Here is a 24734-nt window from a genome sequence, read left to right on the forward strand (position 1 = left end):
CATCTGACAATGGATCGCTTGGTCTAAAAAAAAAAGGAAGATACGATCTTGAACTAGCAAGTTAACCAACAGGATTTTTCGCAACTGATTTTTCGACTATAAATATTAAATCTAAATAAATGCATATCATTGTTTTGTGAAAGGTTTGTGTTTAAATGTTAGCATAGATAGAAAAATATTTCGTGTTAAAATGGACTGTAGATGTTTGCAGCGCAGTTTATATTAAAAAAATCCGGTATAAGGCGAGACCTAGATTCTATATAATACACTATGGTAGCTGAAATGAATGCGTGAGCTTCCTGATTTAATAGCGAGAGTTGCCATATTGGTCACATTTAAAAACTCTTGCTTTTTCGGTTCAATTTTGATCCATTTATGTAATGATAAATAGATATTGATCAGTATATCATTAGACCACAACACCACAACATTTCTTATTATGGGGATCCAAATCGTGACAAATTTCGGTACTACAAATACTGGCTGTTGAAGATTCATTAGGAGAATCTCAATCTCATCATTTTGAAAGAAATAACTTTCACGGTTGCATTCACAATTTCGTGTTAAACAATAGAAATAAGTAAACCAGTTGTGCCAGTTTATTTATTCGAAATAATAAACTAGAAAAAAGGGAAGAAAATTGACGATAGAGGATGCAACCTCTCTATTCGAGAATATATCTAAAGGCCTATTATTACAATACCAAACCACATCTACTCCTTCATGTAATATAATATGAGGATGATTACCACACAATAAACAAACTAGGTTTTATTAAGGAGGCAGTATTTTAGATTAGCGTGCATTCTTTTTCTTTAGATAGAATATACTATTTTTGTACTGCATTAATTAAAAAAAAAAACTCCGAATGTACTAAGAACTGAATAGAAATACCTGACAACACAATGTCTATTTATTTTGTGACAAGTACAGACACTGCTCAAATTTATTTCTTTAAACTTTAAGCACAAAATAAGTAATGAACTTAAATTTTAACAAGAAAAATCATTCCTGAATAGTAACCAGACAATAAAGACTCAAACAGTCGCGAGTTTTGTATTAAAAATACACTATTCAATTTGAGATTGGCGGCTTGGAATTTCTTGAACCAATTTTATCTGGCAATCCAGTCAGCTATTAAAAAAAATACAGTGCTGACTTAGGCCTAGTCTCGGCTTGAAATACGCAAAGTTCACCATGGCTCAGAAGAGAATAAAAAAGGTATTTTGAATCATTTTCACAATCTATTCACCAAAAAAGTAGTGTATACTATTTTAAAAAAAGGCTATAATGATGTAGATCTACATATCTATTAGATCTAGATATCTAGATCTTTATCAAGTGGTAAAAATGAAAAAAATTTCACAGGATTTTAATAATTTTATTTTTAAAAAGAAAGCTCACAAAAAAGAAGGGGGGTGATTTTGTTTTGTATTTTATTATTTTTAGTAAGCCAACTGTTATTGACGGATTGTATTGTTTATTTTTAGACCTAATCTATAGATCTAGAGGTAAAACTCCACTTTAGCGTATTTTATTCCCCGCTTCACGTTCACCTCCAGTTGAGCGTATTTTATTATAAACACACTCACAACCAAAACACACAAAAACGTTAGGAAAACCATAGATCTAGTCTACTTATTTTTTTATGAATGTGATATTTAATTAGAAAAGAAAAAAAAATATAAAAAGCATTAGAACTGTTCCAATTAACTGTCGTGTGATCGTCAGCGGGAGAAAAATCCTTACACTGTCGCAGGTTCACCGTGAGTTCACATTAACTTTAATTATCAGCATGAGCATACATCATAGCTCAGGTAATAGCTATTTGAAATTGTGTTGGCCTCAGTTTTGGGGTCATTGTACGTTCATAAATGTTTATTTATAGTATCATGCCTGGGAGATACTTGTAATAGCTAGTCTCATAACGCGAGTTGAATTACCTCCCCTGACCCGCTTTTTTATGGCCACTTTCTAGTTCGTTTTTTTCGATCGCGTCTCGGCACTGTTGCTAAAAATAGCATTCGCGCAATACCATACGGGTAAATCTGTTTGGCGTCTGCTACACGTGATAGATCGTTGAATGGCCGACAAGCTGATATAAAAATTATTGCGACCGGATGCGATTTTCGTGGAAAGTGAGCTAGATTTAGCAAAAGACAGCTATATTTGTGTAAAATATTATTATTTATACTTCTACTTACACAGATATTTTGATAACTGCAGTTCAGCCGTCCATTTTTCTTTTAAAATGTATCTTTAGAATTTCTGTACCTTTTGGCAATCGGTCAGGAGCATTTGCGCACTAAACCCACCCCCCTACGGCAGTTCCGATTTTTTTCCCAGTGAACTCGTACTGACCTGCCACATAGCTAAGATAGTACATTGATACTGATGGGAAAGCCTCTAAATCTGTATTCCTACTAGAGATCTAGAAATAAATCTAGATCGTGGAGTTTTTATAATGACTTTTAAATTGAATGTCTCCAGTTTAAGATATTTTTTTTTCAAAACATAGCTACTTTTAGTACTATATTTAAGTATTTCAAACCCTTTTGGTAGTTTTTTCTTAAACTTAGACCTAGATCTAGTGATTAGGCCTAGATATCTATATTTTGTACTTATAACTTGCAGGCCTATTAAAATAATAATAAAACAGTTTGCTTGATAACTTCATTAGGTCATTTCATAAACACAAATGTTATAAACATATAAAAAATCACAAAACCATAGGTAATATCTGAATTCTGTAGCCTACCTTACATTTAGGCTAATACTGAATTAAAAAGAAATTACATTAAGGTTTGAAATTAATACAACTTGTAATTAAGAAAGAAAGCTTCAATTCCAAATACTACAAGATATAATAACAAACAATGAAACAAATTCAAAGCTTTTTTCAACCCATTTAGTCGAAAAGATTTTTATTTTTTCCGATATTGACCAAAATAAGTTTTTAAAGCTTAGGCCTAATGTTTTTACAAACATAACTAAATTTTATTAGGCCCCTGTAAACATTAATTAAGATTCCTCTGTAGACAAAGCAATCTATTTGGCAGATGAAGTAGAGTTCATGTTTCTTGACCTCGGCATATGAAGTGATTGTCCGTGTGGTCAGCGATATTCACAGCCGTCTTTACTTTTTACCTTTAATTTCCCCAATGTATATCAGGTACCCATCAGAAATGGGTGGACTCTAATTGAATTTTATTAAACAAACATTTTGATATAGGCCTAGATCTATAATCTATAACATTCCAAACAACATCTGTTCTGTAGAATTTACCTTTCTGCTTCCAAATGCGGTATTTTCCAATTGAAAATTCATCACAAAACATACAATAAATTATATAAATGGCATTTTATAAATTTATATAAACTATTTACTTTCACCTTGGTGTAAAAAAATGTAGGTATAAGCAAACTGATTTCAATAGTAAGAAAGAATCATGTCTTTTCTTGCTTACTAGCTTTAAAACAAGTGAATTTGACTTTTTACCTGCGTTTTTGGTCGCGTTTCTATATATTTTATTTGCGACACTAAAAAAATTATATTTAATCAACCGATTATGCTAAATTAATAAAATTGGTACTGTTGGATTGCATTTTTAAAGCTCTACAATTATATGCTATTCTTTTTATAATTTGAAGAAAATTGAATTTTTATGAGACTAACTACTTGTAACAATACAAACTTAACTGCCTTGCAACTGTGAGTTACGTTTACGTACTTCACCCATTGCCATAAAATTCCTAACTGACACACGAACATAGCACATTCAATATTCTAAATTTGGATTTTTCTCAAGTTTTGACAAAAATAAATTATCAAAATCTAAAACAAAGTCAGTCTCTTTGTTTTTTTATTCATTTTTATTATCTAGATTCAATCAGAAATAGGCCTACCATGATTCTCATTTTATTTAACCTAACATTAAATTAGGCCTACCAAATTAAATTATTAGGCCTACACACACATTAAATAAAACTAAAACATAGTAGATCTAGGTCTAGTAACATACAGTCATACATGATACTGATAGACATACTAACTACAGAACTACATACTGTGCATATATTATAGAGTTGTAGATCTTGCTTTAGTTAGAATTAGATCTAGTATTCTAGTAGAAGCTAGATTAGATTCTAGAAAGAGTAGAAATTAGAAGGTATTTTTCCAGCCTGCATCCTCAACGGTAAGAAAATAAAGATCTGTGTACTGAAAGTAGAAGTATGGCTTAATTTTTATTAAATTTTATCAATGTCTGAAATTCATCTAATAGGCCTACCATGTTTCTTTTAAAAGCACATTTTTGTGATTGAATCTGTTAGGCCAGATTTCATTCCTGAACTATTAGAACTTTGGCCTGAGGGGCATTACATCAACATCACTTCATTGCAAGTCCGGCGCTACATATAAGGCGAACTAGGCGGCAGCGAAGGGCGCTGTCTGTAGGGGGGTTCAAAATGGGCTGGAAAAACAAAATGAAAGTTTGAGGGGGGGGGGGGTGCAAATAGAAAGTTGGTCCCCGGGCATAATACGGGGAGCACGAAAAAAATTGCGGGGGGGGGGGGTGCTTTTAATAATTTTTGCCTAGGGCGCTAATTAATCTGGCGCTGGCACTGCTCATTTGAACTATACAATTTTCTACTGACTTAAAGTTTAAAAAAAAAATTGGCTGTGTGCCTGTAGTTTAGAGTTATATTTCAAGCATGGTACATTATTTAATCTAGTTTTTGAACTCTTTTTATTAACTGAGGTCAAACTTCTTTTTTGTTTCAAGGAGTTGCTTGATTTAGGTAAAGATCCACCCACAAATTGTTCAGCAGGACCTGTAGGAGATGACTGTAAGTAGTGTTTTGATGGGGACAGGTTAATGACTTTAAAAATAATTGTGGTAGTATTCTTTTAATTCATCATCGTTAATTCCTGCTTGTGCCCAAGCCAAGACACATGGGGCAGATGAAGTAGAGTTCGTCTGTTTCAGCAACCTTGGCGTAGCAGGGGAAGGTATTGTATTCAGCACTATGCCCAGTTGTCTTTTGGTTTATCAGGCAGTCATAAGCTCTACCATCCAACCATGTCATCCCTTTTTTTTTAATTACCCCAGATTCACAAATTGACAGTAAAATTGTGATTTAGTAGCATGGTATTGCACACAAATTGCTGTTTCACTACTTGATGCCTACATCTTGTTTTAGTTTCAATTAATCCAACTGTCCTGATAGTCAGTTTTTTAATGTTTATTTTCCTCTGGTGTTTAAATGCTCATTATTTCTTTCTTATATTTTTCCTCAGTGTTTCAATGGCAGGCAACTATCTTAGGACCAGTGAGTTACATGTTGTCTCAGAATAGATTGATAAATTAACTGATACTATTAACAGAACTAACTGAACTTGTACTTAGATAAGGAAATGACTAACTTGTACATACATTTTTTTTTCATTTCAACAGACAGACAGTCCTTATGCTCAAGGAGTTTTTTTCCTCACAATCAACTTCCCTACAGATTATCCATTCAAGCCTCCCAAGGTAATAATAAATTTAAAATCTTTACTGCTGATTTAACTTGTAAACTATGTCTACAAGCGCAGTTTAAAGCATAATTTTAAATTTGTTTCTTTAAGTCAGCATCATAGGATGGCTGAGAAAATACTGTTTTCAGGTTCTAAAGATGTCATTAAAAATAATTTTTTGTTAGGTGGCCTTCACCACCAGAATCTACCATCCAAACATCAACAGTAATGGTAGCATTTGTTTGGATATACTTAGGGGACAGTGGTCACCTGCACTGACCATCTCTAAAGGTGATTGAATTTTGGTTCTTTTCCTGTAATTGTAAACTAATAAGTACCAGTAACTAGCATGACTTGACCACTCTTCTAGCTGTCAAACTTAACGTTTACATTTATTTTGGTCCAGTCCTTTTGTCCATCTGCTCGCTGCTCACAGATCCAAATCCTGATGACCCTTTAGTGCCAGAGATTGCTCGCATCTACAAAACTGACAGAGACAAATATTATAAAGTGGCCAGAGAGTGGACACAGAAGTATGCGCAGTGACAAAAAGGAGTTATGAAGTTGTATGAAGATATGATCAAGTACTAGACTGCATGATTATTTCTGAAACCTTTCACTGATGTATTCAACTGTTACTCATTGACACACGCATGTAGAAATTATAAGTCATAGCTACCCATATGTAGTTGAATGTTTTGGCCTAATGCTCACTTTAAAAATTTCTAATAAAATTCTTTATTTGATCATACATTTTGTACAGGTGTATCAGTACAGGCCTAGACTTGTCTTACCTTCAGTTTTGAAAAAAACTTTTGTTATCAAGCAATAAATGTTTTTTTTTTCCCTGTAAGTTTAAAAAAAATGTTTGGGACCAAAGTCATGAGCATGACAAGTGTGGTCTGTCCATGTCTGGTCATGAGTGTATGTGGAGACTTGTAAATACAACTATGTATTATCAATGTAAAATAAACACTTCAAGAATCTAATTATCTTGCTTCTGTTTGTTTTTAAAGCATTACAATTTTTGTGTGTGTCAATTAGTGGTTTTTGAGTAGCTGTTCCATTGTTGAAATCCTGGCAGCATTTTGCAGATAATTTTAAGGAATATTGTTTTGATAGAAATCATTCTTATATCAGATTTGATTTGAACAAGTAACTCAGTATGGTCATTATTTGCCATGAGTTAAAGTGAAGAAACCCATGAACTTCATTTGCAATGTACCCAAAGGGTAACTTGTCACAAGCTTATGCATTATTAAAAAAAAAATCACATTAAAAGACAAAGAATAATTTGCTTCTCTTTTTGTATACAAAGTCAAACAAGTTTACAAATGTGAGAAAATACAATGCATTTATTACAAAAAGTATGAAACCCAAATAACAATCTACTTTGCTGATGCCTCTTGCCACAATACAAAAGACAATGTTTCATCCACTTGACTTAAACACCAATTCTGTGGGGATAAAAAAAGTCTTTTAAATAAAATTCTCTTGCCAAAAAAGGAATGAACAGAGCCTTCTTCTAACAGTGAAGTGACATTTTCCTACCTTTATGTCTGTTGCTAGATGCCCCTTCCAATGGTTCCAGTGATACAATTCAGCCATGCTTAAATTACTTGTCTGGTTCTGATTAATGAAAAATTAAAGTGAACAGCATTTATTTATTTATTAAAAATAATTCAAGGTAACTAAAATTATTTAAAAAAAAAACTAAAAATTCATCATCACTGGCACTTCTTTTTTTGTGTTGATGCTACTGTAATATAAAGACTGATTTAACAGCACAAGCATTTCAAATAGTGAAGGTTACCTTTTATGCTAATTATACTGGCTGTAATTTAGAGCTTTAAATTTTTTTTTTTTAAAAATGAGTAAAATATAAAAATTATTTAGGCATGGTGTGTTGCAGAGGATGTTCTGAACATTGGCTATCTACTGATCCAGTGCAGTTTGTTCTGTGATGTTCTTAGGACATAACAGGTTTGTTTGTCCGTTTTACTTGCTGATATTGCTAACTTTCTGCATTTAAAAACTTCCTACGTTCTAAATGTAAACACACCTGTTTGTTAGTTTTCTACGGACACTTCCTACATTCTAAATGTAAACACACCTGTTTGTTAGTTTGGCCTAGTTGACATTGCCTTTCTTCAGCAGATTTTTCCAGCTGGATTTCCTTAACGTGTGTGGGGTCACCATGACACAAACATCCAAGCTTTGAGTGGGTGTAGCACTCAGTGGTCTCGTCCAATGAAAATAGGTCCTGTAAAAACATAAAAAATGTTTTGCCTCAGTTTCTCACAGCTTTACTCGATTAAGAAAATTACCAGAAAATAAAATCACATAAATATCAGTTCTTAATGTAAGAAATGTTTAGAATCCATAAATGGTGGTCAACCTAAAATACATTGTTGTCTGATAACACTGGGGGAGGGTGGACTTAAAACATTACCTTGAGATCCTCTGGGGAGAACTGGACACTGGTCATCTTTTCATTGTCCATGACAGCCCCACTGAGTCCCTGTTTTGTTATCTGACGCTGGTAAATTTTTTCTTCTATTGTCCCCTGGTAACACACAAATGTTTTTTGTTCAAGAACAACAAGGTAAATTTGCAGACCATTTTTGAAAATCTCCATATTGTATAACAATAAAAATATCATATTTGAATATTGACATGGTATTTAATAAGTGTGGACTTTGTGGTCTGATAGTAGAGCTCATGAATGCCAAACCAAAAGTCTCAAGTTTGATCCCGGGCTCCAGTCTGTAGGATGCCCCTGATTTCACCCAGCTCTAATAAGTACCTGACTCACATCAGAGAAACTAAGGTGGCTGGAAATAGTACTGACCACACCATACCCTTGTAATGCTGTGGTCATTGTAACAGATGAAATTATTTCATCTGCCCCATGTATCTTGGGAATGAAAGGGATTGGATGATTATATAAGAACTTCCTATGACTTTTGCTGAAATATCAATGTAAACAGAAAGTGATATTCCAACGGCAAGGGTAGACAAAGGTACCTTTGTCTACCCTTGGCGTTGGAATATCACTTTCTGTTTACATTGCTATTTCAGTTACAACGCCTGCTTCCACCCCTCACCATGTTATGACTTTTGCTGAGAGTCAAGTTAAAACTAGAGAAATGATCTGAAATGAAAAAGTTGTTAAAGTGGTTAGATATTGTGTTGAATGTAAGTAAAAGCTTACTGTAGTCAACAGCCTATAGATGTGTACCCTCCTCTTCTGGCCATCTCTCCAAACACGCGCCATGGCCTAGCCAGTGAAAAAATGTATACTTTTATTACATGTGATGGGAAATATATCTGATAGGACTTATTATATGTGATAGGAGTTATTGAAGTAAATGACAATGTAGGTTTCAGATTTATTTATTTTTACAAGGGACTTACAAATTATTTTTAGCTAATAATACATTTTAAACAAATGAGTAGGGTCTCTTAACTATAGATACTTCTGTTAACAGGCCTATAGACTCACCTGTAGGTCATTAGCAGGATTCCAGTCAATATCGTAGAGTATAAGCCTGGAGGCACCAATCAGGTTGAGCCCTACCCCCCCAGCCTTGGTACTCAGAAGGAAAATTCCTGCAATGTTTCAGACATTTTCAGACACATTTCAATACTAAACACAATGTGACAATAAACACACACACTAAAGAATAAGGTAGAATTGTTCTGAGAATTGTTCAAAAGTCTCGAGTAAGGAGTTTGATTCCAGGTTTAAGTCTGTAGATATCCTTGAGCCAACCCAGCTCTGATGGATACCTAACTCGGGATAGGGAAAGTAAAGGTGGCTGGTCATTGTGCTGACCAGACTAACGCGTCATATTCAAAGGTCAAAGAAACAGTGGAACTCTACTTCACTTGCCCCATGTACCATCAGGTTCAAAAGAGAGAAGAGGAGAGAAGATATAATGAGAAGAGAAAAGGTATAAAGATGAAGACTGAAAAGAAATGGATGAGGTAGAATAAAGAGAAACAGATGTGGTAGCATAAAGAGAAAGCATAGCTATAAAGAAAAAACAACTGACTGTGGTTAGAGTACTGGTTGTTGAACTTGTTGACCAAATCCTGCCTCTGGTTGGTTGGTGTCTGGCCGTCTAGACGGACAAAACTGTAGCCAGACGTCCTGAAGAACTCTTGAAGCAGATCCAGGGTCTAGATAAAACAAGAGACACAGTGGGATGACAACAGCAGCTATGGCAACAATTATAAAGATACATTTTTCTAGCAGTAGAGTCTGGACAATCATCTCATTTAAAAATATCAAGTAAATCAATAAGTAGCATATAATTTAAACCAGGCTTATTAAGCCATGTTGCTACATAACAACTACACATTTGTAAGGCTTCAGACTAAAGACTAGCACCTTACCTTGTGTCTTAAGATTAGCACCTTGGCTTGTGTGACTAAAGACTAGCATCTTGCCTTAGTGCGACTAAAGACTAGCACCTTAAAGTGACTAAAGACTAGCACCTGACCTTGTGTGACTAAAGACTAGCACCTTACCTTAGTGTAACTAGCACCTTACCTTAGTGTAACTAGCACCTTACCTTAGTGTGACTAGCACCTTACCTTAGTGTGACTAGAACCTTACCTTAGTGTGTCAAAGACTAGCACCTTAGTGTGACTAAAGCCTAGCACCTTAGTGTGACTAAAGACTAGCACCTTACCTTAGTGTGACTAGCACCTTACCTTAGTGTGACTAGCACCTTACCTTAGTGTGACTAGCACCTTACCTTAGTGTGACTAGCACCTTACCTTTGTGTGACTAGCACCTTACCTTAGTATGACTAGCACCTTACCTATGTGTGACTAGCACCTTACCTTAGTGTGACTAACACCTTACCTTAGTGTGACTAACACCTTACCTTTGTATGACTATCACCTTACCTTAGTGTGACTAGCACCTTACCTTAGTGTGACTAGCACCTTACCTTAGTGTGACTAGCACCTTACCTTAGTGTGACTAGCACCTTACCTTAGTGTGACTAGCACCTTACCTTAGTGTGACTAGAGGCCAGCACCACCTTCTCTTGTGCTGTGTCGTGCCAGATACTAGAGAGTAGGGCAGACAGGACATGAAGTTTCCCAGAATCCTCAACACTCACTTCAAAATTTTCAGGCAAGTAGGCGGAGACACCATCATAGAGGGAGTTCTGTCAAAAACAGCAAAAGCTGTTAGATGTATGCAGTATGGCCCACCCACGAAGGCTGTTATATGTATACAGTACAGTGTGATGGCTGACCAATGAAGGCTGTTAAATATATCCAGGTATAATAGAGTGCCTTGGCCCACCCTTTGTGTGTTCACCAGAGTTTGAGGCAATCAGATTGGATTGACAGCTGTGCTATTGTGTTGGTTTAAAATGTGCTGGAAACCTCATTGTGATATTTAACAATGTTTGAGCCTTATTAGAGCTATAACATATGAATAGATAGAATATCTTTGTAGTACTGACACATCTTGTTGTACACACATTACATGTACCAGTGGCGTAGGCAGGGGGGGGGGGTCATAATCCCCCATAGACCCCTCGGTATATATATAAAGTATGAGGGGGGGGGGTGCAAATCGAAAGTTTGAGGGGGGGGGGGGGGGCGCAAATCGAAAGTTTGAGGGTGGGGGTGCAAATCAAAAGTTTGTCCCTGGGTATAAATTGGACCCCCCCCCCCCCCCTTGAGACGATCCTGGCTACGCCACTGACATGTACACATAAAATTTTTGTAGTACTGACCTGCTGGTCTGATGGCTGGCTGATCTTGTTGAATATGAGAGCTGGGTGGTTACACAACTGCTTGAGGGCGCCAATACAGACCAGGTGTGGTGAGCCGGCCACTTGCCTGCTGGACATCAACTGGCTGACCACTTTGGACTGGATCAGGTGTTTGTACAGCAACAGCTGAAGGGGTGAAGGTCGGCAGAAGAGAACTAGTTCCACTGAAATTTAGGAGGAGGAGGACACTTTAAAACAGGCCTGATATTACACCAAAAAGATGGGCTGAAGTCAGTCCAAACAGAGTTGATCTACCTCAAATACTGATTTAAAGTTTTTTTACATCCATACGGTTGATAAGTATCTCATGCTTCATAAAAGCTAAATTGTTATCTTAAGTTTTTTAAAAGGGTTGTTATATTTAATTTCAGGGTTATCATATTAATTTTTTTAATGGTAATTATAATTTTTTGAATTTCACTATTATGTATACATTTTATACTGATAATTATAGTTAGATGAATTTTAGTATTTTGTATACATTTTATACTGATTATAATTAAATGAATTTTATATAATGTATACATTTTATAATGAATATTATAATTAGTTTAATTTTAGTCAGACGTGGTCATGTGGGTAGAGTGCAGTGTTGATCAAGGGCTTACAGTTCAAACACTAGCAGTATTTTGTCTTGCATCTAATATTTCCACATGCCACCTCATGATGTTCAACAAACAGATGATATTCATAGCACCAGCTTACCTTAAAAGGGGTAAAAAGTCCTGATTCATTTCCTGGGTTCTCAGCAGGAAAAACATTTACCTTTAGGGGGTAAAAAGTCCTGATTCATTTCCTGGGTTCTCATCAGGAAAAACATTTACCTTTAGGGGGTAGAAAGTCCTGATTCATTTCCTGGGTTCTCAGCAGGAAAAACATTTACCTTTAGGGGGTAAAAAGTCCTGATTCATCTCCTGGGTTCTCAGCAGGAAAAACATTTACCTTTAGGGGGTAAAAAGTCCTGATTCATCTCCTGGGTTCTCAGGAGGAAAAACATTTACCTTTAGGGGGTAAAAAGTCCTGATTCATTTCCTGGGTTCTCAGCAGGAAAAACATTTACCTTTAGGGGGTAAAAAGTCCTGATTCATCTCCTGGGTTCTCAGGAAAAACATTTACCTTTAGGGGGTAAAAAGTCCTGATTCATCTCCTGGGTTCTAAGGAAAAACATTTACCTTTAGGGGGTAAAAAGTCCTGATTCATCTCCTGGGTTCTCAGGAAAAACATTTACCTTTAGGGGGTAAAAAGTCCTGATTCATCTCCTGGTTTCTCAGGAAAAACATTTACCTTTAGGGGGTAAAAAGTCCTGATTCATCTCCTGGGTTCTCAGGAAAAACATTTACCTTTAGGGGGTAAAAAGTCCTGATTCATCTCCTGGTTTCTCAGGAAAAACATTTACCTTTAGGGGGTAAAAAGTCCTGATTCATCTCCTGGGTTCTCAGGAAAAACATTTACCTTTAGGGGGTAAAAAGTCCTGATTCATCTCCTGTGTTCTCCTCAGCAGGAACATTTGTGTGAGCCTGGCCAGTTCCTGCGACCTCTCAGCACCAAGCTCCTCTTGTTCTGGTGTGGCGTTGGGCTGGCGGGACGCTAGGATTGTGTCCTCATACACGCGGCTAAAGGATGCACTGGTGCCTGGGTGAACACAGTCACAAAAACTATTAGAGCGCACGGAAAGTTAAGTTTCTTCACTCCAAAACAATTAAACAGCTACATACATTGTTCTTTTAAATGATAATTAGCTACAAATGAGAGTTAGAAAAATAATTTTTTGTCTAGAGGTAATTTGTCTTGTCAACCTCATAAGCCAAAGGTTAAAAACAAATGGTAGCTGCAGTGAGGTTAATGCAAGTAGTAATAAAACAGAGAGTGTTAGTTACCTCACAAGTTAAAGACTGTCTTTAACTTGTGAGGTAACTAACACTCTCTGTTTTATTATTACTAAGCCAAAGGTTAGAAAAGACTGAACAGTGATGTTGTAAAATGATGAACAGAACCCATTGAGTTTCCCAAAGGCTGCAAAAATACAGGACCAATTAGGCCTCTAATATTTCACCACTTGTTTCTAGAATATGAAACCTCACCCTACTGGTACTGCCAGTTGATGTGAGCTCTTTAAACCTTGCCTTTAGTAAGTCAGTATAATCCAGTCAAAAATGTTAACTCCATGATAGTTAACATGTCAGTGTGACATTGTGAATGGTAGAGTAATTACTTTTTTGTGAAAACAATTCTCAAAGCGGCAAGAATACAACATTTTTAAAAAGTTTTTTCCATAGGGGGATGAAAAAGCTTTTAGGCCTTTGGAATATTATAATATAAAGTTACATTATTATTTTTTTCAAGGAATCAAAATGAGGTGCTCATGTAGAGTGTATTGAAAAAGTTACTGACCCAACACACCCGGGTTACAGAAGTTGACCAGTGTGTAGAACTCTTGTAGGTCATTCTGTACTGGTGTTCCTGTCAATACAACTCTTCTTTGGCATGCTAGGTTCATCATCAGCTGGTGGGGTAAACAGAAACATTTACAGCTGGTTGGGTAAACAAAAACATGTACAGATATAGATTCATCATCAGCTGTTTGGGTAAAAAAAACAAAACCATAACACAAATTACATAATCCATTTACTGAAAACACAAAAACAAGTACAGGAATGTAAAATATAAAACATTCTTTCACTTGACAGAGAAGGGCCATAACTCACAGAAAACAAACCACAAGACAGACCAACAGACACACAGTGCAGTACACAGACCAACAGACACACAGTGTAGTAGACAGACACAGTGCACTAAACAGACACACAGTGCACAAGACAGAGCCACACTGCAGTGACTTACTGCTGTAGTTCTGGTGGCTGTGTTCTTTAGCCTGTGTCCCTCATCACAAATGACCAAGTCAAACGCCAGCTCTTCAATCAGCTGGTAGGACCTGACCAGCATCTCATACGAGATGACCAGCACAGGGTGAATTCTGGACTTGACAAAATCCTTCAGACAAAACACACTGTATCAGCAATGTTAAGTCTAGTCAATTCATTTCACTAGAATGTCTGGTATGATAAATCTAGGAGATAACTCAGTCTAGCCAGTTCTATATGGGACAGTGTGGTGGAGTGTTAGAGCATTGATAACTAATCTGACAGACTCTAATTCAGTTCCCAGGATTGAGACCTTATGACACTTCAACCCACCCAGCTCACATTGTGTAGTCCCACTTTTGAACTTGATGGTCCATGGGGTAAGTGAAGTAGAGTTCACCTGTTTCTGTGACAGATTGTCACATGGATTGTCACAGGGATTGTCTGGTCAGCACTGTGTCCAGCTACATTTACTTTCCCTGAGTAAGGTACCCATTATAGCTGGGTGGACTCAGGGTACTTGATGTAAGAAAGTAAAAATGCAGACAGCTGAGTATTGTACTGGATACAGAGGGATTATTACATCTGTCCTGGGTCTTGGACATTCATTCATGTCAATTACCCTTCCACCCCCACTTGAAGTGGACAGATAGTACAAAATAAATGCTATTTCATCCTTTGCCTAGGTATTCTATATAGTACCAAACAGGTTATCCAGCAAAGTGTGTTCCCTGGTGTAAACTTCCTTTGCCTATCCCTAATCTCAGCTTTAACACAAACTATATCCATAAGGTTAGTTAGGATTAGGGTTAATTTGCAATCAACTTGGGAAGGGGGAATGTAATACTTCAGTTTTTTGGTGGTGGGGTGGGTAATATACTAGGGGATAGGGGGGAATGTCCAGGGGTCATTGGAAAGGGGATGTCCAGCCCCTTTAGTGGCCTTTAGAGTTAGCAGTTGTGTGCTCTACCACCCAAACACACAGTCCGGTTTAAATATTGTAGAGTACTTTTACTTTCTGCATGGAGAGACTTACATCAGCCCTGTGATCAGTACTGACAGCATAGACATTCAGCCTCTCTGTGCCCAGCCATTTCTTAAACTCCTCGTACCAGTTCTGAAAAGTAATCAGTTTAATGATCATAAACACTGGCTGTTAATTTAACCTCTTTTTAATTACTTCAACCACACAGCTTACTTCACTTACAACCACAGCTTACTTCAAACACACAGCTTATTTCAACCACCTACAACCACAGCTTACTTTAACCAACTAAAACCACAGCTTACTTCAACCACCTACAACCACACAGCTTACTTTAACCACCTACAACCACAGCTTACTTTAACCACCTACAACCACAGCTTACTTTAACCACCTAAAACCACACAGCTTACTTTGACCAAACTTCCAGGTGTGACTATCAAAACTTTCTTCAGCACAGGTTTCCCTCCGTATGGACCTTGCTTTAACAGTGTCCTGTTGAAAAACACCAAATACATCTATACAGTTAACAGTCACCAAATACATCTATACAGTTAACAGTCACAGCGCTCAAGTCTTTTTTCTAAACCATTGAATCAAAATCATTTAAGTTTTACAATAAAGTGTAGCCAACCAGTTCACACAAATGTCTAGTCTTGAATCAACAAATTATGTCCATTTTTACTCAACCATGAATTAAACTACACTCTGGTTAGCTGCAGTGTATTGTGATATGATCAACAAAGCTTGTTCTAAAATGATATTAAAATGTGACTTTACCAAATGAGAGCTATACATTGAAGTGTTTTACCAAGTCCCATGTCATCTCTGAGGAAAGAATTTATAATTTAAAAAAAAGAAATTGATATAACATTCATTCACTGATGAAAAACTTTCTAGAAATGGTCTCCATAAAAAAATCTCAATAAAACACAACTAAGAAAATCTTAAATTTTTATACTTTGTACAGCCATGCTGAACTTGATATACAATGATCTTACGCAAGAATTGCTCCAAGCCCTTCATAATTCCTCATTCCCATAATGCATTCGTACAAAAAGAGAACTCCTTCCCTTTGATGTTGTCTGAGATAGGATGAGAGGTAAGGGTCAACTACAACGTCCACTATAGGCAGGCCTTGTTTATTGTGTTTCCACTGGCAAACAGGAAGTTTTCTTTTAAACACAGTATTTAATACAATAGACATTCAAGTACCATAACTCCAACCTACTAGATGGAATAACTATAAATATATATATTTATTCTATAAGCTAGCAAAATGGGACAGAGTAGTCTAGCGGTAGAGAATCCGGGTTCAAGTCAGTAGACCGTCCCTGAGTCCACCCAACTCTGATGGATACCTAACTCATGTTAGGGTAAGTAAAAGTGGCTGGGCAAAGTGCTGACCACACTATCCCTTCATATCACAGAAACCAGTGAACTCTACTTCAATTGCCTCATAGACCGTCAGGTTTGAAAGGGAACTTTACTTACTTATAAGCTAGCAAAACAGTACAATATAGTTGGCATAGCTCAATTTAAATATCTATCAGTAGAAATTAGTTACAAATAAAAAATTCTAATAAAAATTACTATGTGTATATTTATAATCACGTTGATCAGTGAAGTCATCATAGTTTAAAAGCTAAGAGCTGTGACCATATACCTGGTGTTCAGGGCTGGGGCGTGGCATGACCAGTGCTCCAGGTGTGGTGGGCTCATGTCTAGGGCACACCTTCAGTGTTTCAACAGACTCAGCTTGGGCCTGTAAGATCAGTCAATATTTATACAAGGTGCCATTACAGAAGGATACACTATAGAAGAGTAAATTACAGAAAAATAGACAGATAGAGGGATAAATCAATTTTTCCAATCAAAACCACATTTGAGATGTCATACAATTTACAAGCCATGAGAATAAGAAGATATTCTTGATAACTGTTTATCATTTGCAGTATTATAACCATAACTAAAAACAAAAATATTTACTTTTGAAAATGAATCATTTAGTGTTAAGAGTTGGTTAATTCAATATGACTGGAAATAGACCTGTACATGTATTGTAGATTCCCAGCATCCCTAATCACATTTTATTTTAAAGTTGGGTTTGTTTTAAATTACGTTCAAGCTCAGTTTTTTAAATACATTTTTTAAATATTACTTTGTGACTGTGCTAATGTTACATTTATCTCAATACTCCTCTCATCAAGTAGTTTCCATGGCAATGACACACCAACAATATGTTGACCTACAAACTCACTTTGAGGCTGCTGTTGTTGGAATGCATCAAAGGGCTGATGAAAGGTTTTGAAGCACCTGTAAAAAAAATTTAAAAAATCACATAACATTTACAACAGGTGTCTACATCAAGGTGTGATCTACTGCAAGTTATTGTTGATCCAGGCAGCAGGTTTTGCAGAAAAAAATAATATACTTTATGCTGTACTTGATTGTGTTAACTCTTAAGGTTTGCCTATACATAATGTTGTGAAAGGGGAATTTTACTATACTTTTATATTATCACTTCAGCCCCCCCCCCCCTATATTTTTTATATTTATAATGCAAAACTGCAGCTAACATGAGTTTTTAATTTTTTAAAACCCATTTTGGCGCCCCCTATGGTTGGCGCCTAGTGACATATGTACCACCTACCTCCCCAATACTGTTAGTTACAAATTCTTATCTCTTTGGTGCTTTAATTTAGGCCTAAATACATTTTTTTTTATTATTCTGCAATATTAATCTTCATCATTGACTTGATTCAACCAAAATATTTATTTGCCTTTAGATAAAAGAAGGCCAAACATGTTTTACCTAGCTTGGTTGACTTGGTGCTAACATCGCATGTTTGTTCAGCTTGTGTGGACAAAAAACACTGGCCAGATTTAAACTTGTCTTCTGCCAAAACTGACAGAATCTGACAACATAGAAATGAGACAGCGGTTAGAAGTTTTTTTTAAATAAAACATATTCAGGGGTTAAAAAATAATGAATGAACAAACCCAGCTTTATAGAAATCTCAAAGTGTAAAAAATAATGAATGAACAAACCCAACTTTATAAAAATCTTACAGGTTCAGTTGTCTATAACATAAACAGTGCAGCCTCACAATGACTCACCTGCACTTCTTTACCTCCCACAACAAGAGTTCCATCAGGTTCCAAAGCATCTAGAACAGCAGCCTTATACCCACTGCCTTTGGCTATCCTGCACATTGATAGGCAACAAAATGTAGCTTTTCTATTATTGTAAGACAATCGCATAATTCCAAATATTAAAAGGACAGCATGAACTAATCGTAGAGCATTTGATTGCTAACTTGAAAGTCTAGAGTTCTTAGGACATCATGAGTTCACATAACTCTGGTAAGTATCTGGCTCACATGGGAAAGTAAAGATGGCTGGGCATAATGTTGACTACACTATGCCTTCCTATGTCAAGGTCAATGAAATTGATAAACTCTACTTCATCTGCACAATGTTTGAAAGGGTAACTATGACTGCCCAGGCCAGCCAACTTAACTTTACAGTACTGAACACACAGGTGTAACAGAGACATACAGGTTGAATCAACCAAGTTTAAAGTACACCTTGGAATTGGACCAGCAAAGTCTTGAAAAAGTTTAAATACTTTAGAAATTTGGCTGTGTTTGTCAATGGAAAAAAAAGTTGTATGTAAATCTTAGGGCATGACTTGAAACTTGTAAATCAGTAAATCTCTGTAGAAAATGATACTTACACTTTTCCCTCGGTATCATACAGTGTCACGGACTTCCCAGAAGTCACCAATATAGCTGCAAAAGTTCAAAGTTTATGTTGCATATTTAATTAACATACAGACTCATCAACTAATTATGTTACAGTCCCAATACAGAATGATTTAAATTAGTATGTGACTAACAGACCCAACACAGACTGATTATGTGACATATAAAACCAACACAGACTGACTGATTATATGACAAACAGACCCAATACAGACTGACTGATTATGTGACATACAGACCCAATAGAGACTGCCTTGCTGAGCATGTGACGACACTTACCGTCACCTTCCCATGTTTTGTGTTTCTTCTTTGAGAGTTTGCACCAAACAACACTAAAATAGCTGGCTCCTGTTGTAGCTAGCTGACTCACTGCAGCTGACTGGTCTGTAGTTTTGTGTTTGGCTGGGGTCAGTTTCATCTAGGGTGAAAGAGTGGTAAAAGAAATGTGAACATAACATTGCCACCTGGGACATGGCTTAAAGTTAACAAAAAAAGCATTTTCTCACTAATATACCAGAGCTGGACAATGCAACTCAGCTCTGATGAGTACCTGACTCAAGTTGGGGAAAGTAAAGATGTCTTTGCATAGTGCTGACCACACTATTCATTCATTTGATGCCATTGAAACAGATCTGCCCCATCAACTATCAGGTGTAGAAGGGAATTTTAATTTTTACATAGCACAGCCAGTCAGCTCATTCCTTTACGTAGCACAGTTAGCCAACTTGTCCCTTTACATAAAACATTAGCCATATCATTCCTATACATTCCAACTCATCTCTTAGCTTTATTGCATTAAAAAACATCTTTAAAAAAAAAACAGAACAGAAATTGAACAAATCCTATGGTAAAGCATAAACACAGATTTTAACAGAACTAATGATATGTATAAGAAGAAAAATCAATACATTTTCTTTGAGGTTTGAGTGGATAGTGTGGTGGGTTGCAACTGGTCTTATCGTGGAGAAAGGTTGCTGTTCATGTCTAAAGAGAAAAAAAAATTTAAACATTAAAATTATTACTTTAATTTTTTAAGTTTTACAAAGAAAAAGATAATCAACATAAAAATCTAATCAATTTATTCAGTGTTAAAACTAGCTGCATTAACTTTACTAATATTTTTTTTTTAAAAGCATTAATAAATGTGTAGAGTTTAAATAGAACAATAAGTTATGATTTGTTCATACCTGTCAACATTTCCATCTTTTAAACTATTAGAAACTTTTGGTTGCCAGTTTGTAGAAGTGTTTTTGTGAATGGATGTTGTTACACTGTTTGAGATTATGTCAATGCTTCTATACCCTAAACTGTTTCCTGTTGGTGGCACAAAAGTTTCATTGTGTTTGGTTGGGCTGATATACTGAACATCACAAGTTTTTGAATGTGTGTCTAACATGTTTAAGTTCTGAATATTTTGTGAACTGGGAATAATACTGCCATGGTCACTTTTCAATGCTGGTAAAAGAGGGGCAGAGAATTTGGTGCGTTTCAGTGGATTTCCAGCAGCTGTTTGGCTAGGTGCGGCAGATCGTCTCATGTTGAATGATCATAAACTTGCAGACTCCAATCTCATTTTTTTTTTACTTTGCCATGTTTCTTCTTATTTCTTTTCAATATGCACGTCTGTAGATTAATATAAAGAATGCCAGTAATCAATTAAATAAAAATTGGACTATTGTAAGTAAATGACTATAAGAGTAAAGTTTCCCTTCTAAACCTGACGGTCTATGGGGCAAGTGAAGCAGAGTTCACCTGTTTCTGTGACCTTGACATATAAAGGGATAGTGTGGTCAGCACTATGCCCAGCCGCCTTTACACTCCCTAACGTGAGTTAGGTACCCATCAGAGCTGGGTGGACACAGGGATGGTCTACTGGTTTGAAACTGGATTCGAACTCGAGACTTCACCTATTTCTGTCACCTAGGCTAATGAATGGATAATGTGGTCAGCACTATGCCTAGCTGCCTTTACTTTGCCTAACTAACTATGGGCACTATGGCTAATGTGCATCAGACACCCAAGTGGACTCAGGGATGTTCTATGGACAATAATGGACATGAAACTATTCTAAATTTATTATTTAAACTTGATTTGTGGATTTCGGGTTAGCCATTGCTACTAGCAGTGGTATGCAGTATGTGGCCTTGCCGATATAAATGAATTTTTTGTTTATATCATTGCATTGTTTAACATTGTTTTGAGTTTATATTTAACAGTTAACTCAATGCAACAAGCCCACTGATTGGTTGAGGCCTGGACAGAGGTCGTTCTGCTAATAAGTAAGTAGGATACAAACAAACTTACAAACAAAGGGTCTACTCAAAATTTGAAAATATGGCCCGAGTATTATATAATATTTGAGTTCAAGATCTAGTGAGTAAGTTATAGACTCTAGATCTAGATTTAAAATTAAACTTTTAAATAATCTCGTCAGTGTGTACTAGTGTACTCCGTGTGTGTAGTCTGTAGACTGTAGGTAGTCAGTCAAGTTACAAAGTGCGTAACAAAGTTAGTAAGATCGATCTAATTCTAGATCTAGTCACTAGTCTAGCACTAAACTTAGCTAGATCATAGATTTCTATCTAGAATCTAGATCTAGATTCTAAGTTATTAAATTATTAAAATTAATTAGCCTAGTAGAAACCAGCTTAAATGCACAGCTTTTTTTATTTACCCTACTTTATGCCTTTTTATTTACTTTTATTTATATTTTTCCGCCATCACAATGGGCGTGTTTCCGCTTTTGCTACCGGTAGGACTAGGGGACACAATTTTAGAAATAGGCTACATTACATTGATTTACTGAAATGGAAATCTAGTCTAGAATTTAAAATGGTAGCTCGGTCGTATTTTTTGTTGTTGCTATTTAGATTTACGAAACCGTTGCTGTATGAAGCATTGTAAATCAGTGGTAAATCGGTGTCCTTAAACCAGTGGCGTAGCGAGGTCGGGTATCACCCGGTGCGGCACTTAATGGTGTCACCCCCCAGAGGCGTAGCGACCCTTCCCGGGGACAAACTTTCAATTTTCAATGCACCCCCCCCCCCCTCAAACTTTCGATTTGCACCTCTTAAAACACTATTTAACACTCGAATCAATCACTTAATTAAGTGGAATTATCATTTTTCTCTATATATTCTGCTTTTTTTTTTGCCTTGGTGTCACCCCCCTATCAGTGTTTCTTCCAGACTTTTTTCTCCGGGGGGGGGGGGGGGGGCACTTGAAATTTTCGGGGGGGGGGGGGGGGGGGGGGGCGGTAAACTTTCTTCGGGGGGGCGGACACTGTTAAAAGTATATATTTTCTAAATAAATTTCATTTCGTTCGGGGGGGGGGGGGGCCTGGAAGAAACTCTGCTCACTATATGGTGTCACCCGGTGCGATCCGCACCCCCCGCCCCCCCCCCCCCTCGCTACGCCTCTGCTTAAACACCAGCTGTTATAATTATGTCGGCTAAAGAAGTAAATCTAGATCTAACTCCTTCTGCTTGGACTGCCATCATGCTGATACTACTGTATCTGGGAGCTTTTAGTTTAGTAAAAAAAAAAAAAAACAAGTTAATTAAAAAGTCTAGTGACAATTTAAGCGCAATTTCCTTATTTTTGTACCCTATTAATTTATTTATAATTTATATGAGAGTGATAGGTTACAAGGTTTTGTTTCGCTAGGCCTAATCATTTTTTTCACATTTTTTAAAAACAATAGAGTTATATGACTAAAAACCATTGCGCGCCTACTGAACGTGATGGCGCAGCCATTGAACGTGATGGCGCAGCTATTGAACGTGATGACGCGTGTGGTGTGGTTGGATAAACATGCCTACTAATTCGGTCCAAATTGCTATATAGTAATGTAGTGTATTATGTATAATGTAAGTTTAAAAATTTTTTGTGACCGAAGAAAGAATATTTTTGAAAACTTTCTTCGGCAATATTGTTCTAAATTATGGCAGGAATCGATTGGTAGATGTTTCAAGTCGCTAAGTTGTCTGGTTGCCGAGATATGGGCCAAAAACTGCATTTTTTCGAGGTTTTTTGGCTTTTCCGTGAAATCCAGGAAGGAATTCCGGAATTTTTTTGGCCCACTATCATCCTCGTAACTTGCTTAACATAATTGCTTTTGGAACTAGTCCTCGATATTGCTTCGTTGAGGAGGAGATACGACTTAAAGCTGCGAACACACATCCATACATTCATACATCCAGAAACGACGGGTTAATAAACGCAATTCTCCAGAATGCAAATTGCGCTAAAAATAGCATAACATTAACAATGGGATCATCCATTTTTTAGCGCCTTTTTTGACGATTTTTACCTCCCCCGGCCTATGTCCCAGGATGGACGAGAGGCAAACCTAACCTAACCTCCCCTCCTTCATAGTCACAAAAAGCCAGAACCCCCCTCCCTAAATGACGTCACACCTCTGCCTACAACCCCCCCCCCCCCCCCCTTAAAAATGCAGTTGAATTTTTCTTAAAACATCAATATTTTCCCAAAATCTTGTCTGAACTCTGTCAACAGAGTATTTTAATCAATGCTTATTACAATTTATTAAAACCGTTTTCTAAAACGCAAAATAATGGCTAACGTTGCTTTTTTTTTATAATGCAACAAGTGTGACGTAACACCATCTGAACCCCCCCCCCCCCTTCCGCCTCGACCTCATCACACACCGTCACAAAGCTACGGACCCCCCCCCCCCCCCCTATGAGTGTGACGTCATTTATGGACGACCCCAATGCAAATTATCACATAAGGAGTCGTCCATACTCCATAAATGATATCAAACTCATAAGGAGGATGGGAGGTCGAACTTTTGTGACGGGTCGGGGGGGGGGGGTCAGAAAATTGCACCTATTTATGCACTTTGTTAAGGGTTAAGTTAGAAAATTTCATTTTAGACGCTACATTGCGTTTTTTAAAAGATTTTTCTTTTGATAAAAAGCTTTAAAAATGGAGCAATATACCTATGCTGACCGATTTCAGTAAATGTTTTAGAAATAAATCATTGTTTTTTAAAATGCCCGGGGGGGGGGGGGGGGTGGACTTACGAGTGACGTAATTTTAGAGAATCGGGATTTTTGTGCAGATGGGGAGGGTGTGAGCTAAAAATCGTTTTAAAAAGCGTGGCCTCGTTTATGGATGACCCTAAGATAAGATCTAAAAGGCCTACTTTATAACCTTCAAATCAATGCATTATCTATTTAAACATGTAGGCTCTCTTTTCCACATATTTGTGACGATGTAGGCCTACGTCGTTTGAAGAAGGTGGATCTATTAGTGGGAGTAACTGTAGGCGTATATGGGGTAGCCTGACAGGTTGTTCGGGTGACCTATTGTAGTCTTTTTTCTATTTTCAACGTCCTCGAAAATGTAACCCCCCCCCACCCCTGAAAAAATGTATGGAAGACTCACTGGATTTGGGCCTCTTCAGTAGCATCACGTGGGTGGGGGTGGGGGGGGGGGCGGCGGTCCGTACTGGGTGACACAATTTTGGAGGTGACACCAAATTTAAAAAAAAATATAATTTACTAACTTACTTACATAACTATGTTTTATCTAGTTAAATTAATGAAAACAGTATGGGGACGAGTTAACATTAACCGAAAAAGCTGAATTGTTGGAGCGAGATTGGTTGAAATCCACAGTTATCGCATAGGGTGATACCCGACATAGTGAAGCCACAGGATCTGTGGCCTAAGGACCACTGCACTTTGCACGCAATACCGAGGCCTAACGTGACATGTCTGATTTTAAAACGCTTGGCAGTATGGGAAAATAGGCCGGGTTCAAGTTCAAGGG

The 24734-nt window shown here is 36.9% G+C and overlaps 2 protein-coding genes across 4 annotated transcripts; one reads left to right on the forward strand and one right to left on the reverse strand.

Moving 5' to 3' along the window:
* Positions 1–1111: 1111 nt before the first annotated feature.
* LOC131927689 (ubiquitin-conjugating enzyme E2 D3) lies at positions 1112–6503 on the forward strand. Its single transcript, XM_059283449.1, has 6 exons — positions 1112–1221; positions 4785–4848; positions 5300–5331; positions 5457–5534; positions 5704–5809; positions 5925–6503. The coding sequence occupies exons 1-6, from the start codon at positions 1198–1200 to the stop codon at positions 6062–6064; spliced, it is 444 nt and encodes a 147-aa protein (XP_059139432.1). The 5' UTR covers positions 1112–1197; the 3' UTR covers positions 6065–6503.
* A 356-nt stretch (positions 6504–6859) lies between these two features.
* On the reverse strand, positions 6860–21686 carry LOC131927692 (DNA repair and recombination protein RAD54B). Of its 3 annotated transcripts, none has more exons than XM_059283454.1 (25): positions 21634–21686; positions 20123–20558; positions 19844–19919; positions 19215–19353; positions 18908–18962; positions 18289–18376; positions 17984–18086; positions 17429–17484; positions 16835–16933; positions 16170–16324; positions 15949–15996; positions 15582–15663; positions 15220–15300; positions 14164–14313; positions 13714–13825; positions 12775–12954; positions 11284–11486; positions 10549–10704; positions 9577–9703; positions 9024–9130; positions 8733–8798; positions 7971–8084; positions 7632–7781; positions 7070–7147; positions 6860–6975 (listed from the first exon to the last, which is right to left on the reverse strand). In XM_059283454.1, exons 2-25 carry the CDS (start codon positions 20470–20472, stop codon positions 6907–6909), a joined length of 2844 nt encoding a protein of 947 aa, XP_059139437.1. In that variant the 5' UTR covers positions 20473–20558; positions 21634–21686; the 3' UTR covers positions 6860–6906. The 3 variants fall into 3 exon arrangements, with proteins under 3 accessions (XP_059139437.1, XP_059139439.1, XP_059139438.1); XM_059283456.1 differs by having other exon boundaries at positions 21615–21669; XM_059283455.1 differs by having other exon boundaries at positions 21610–21669.
* Between the last annotated feature and the right edge of the window lie 3048 nt (positions 21687–24734).

Source organism: Physella acuta, unplaced genomic scaffold, assembly GCF_028476545.2.
Source record: "Physella acuta isolate Inbredline_101_S28 unplaced genomic scaffold, ASM2847654v3 ptg001429l, whole genome shotgun sequence".
NCBI classification, from domain to species: domain Eukaryota; kingdom Metazoa; phylum Mollusca; class Gastropoda; family Physidae; genus Physella; species Physella acuta.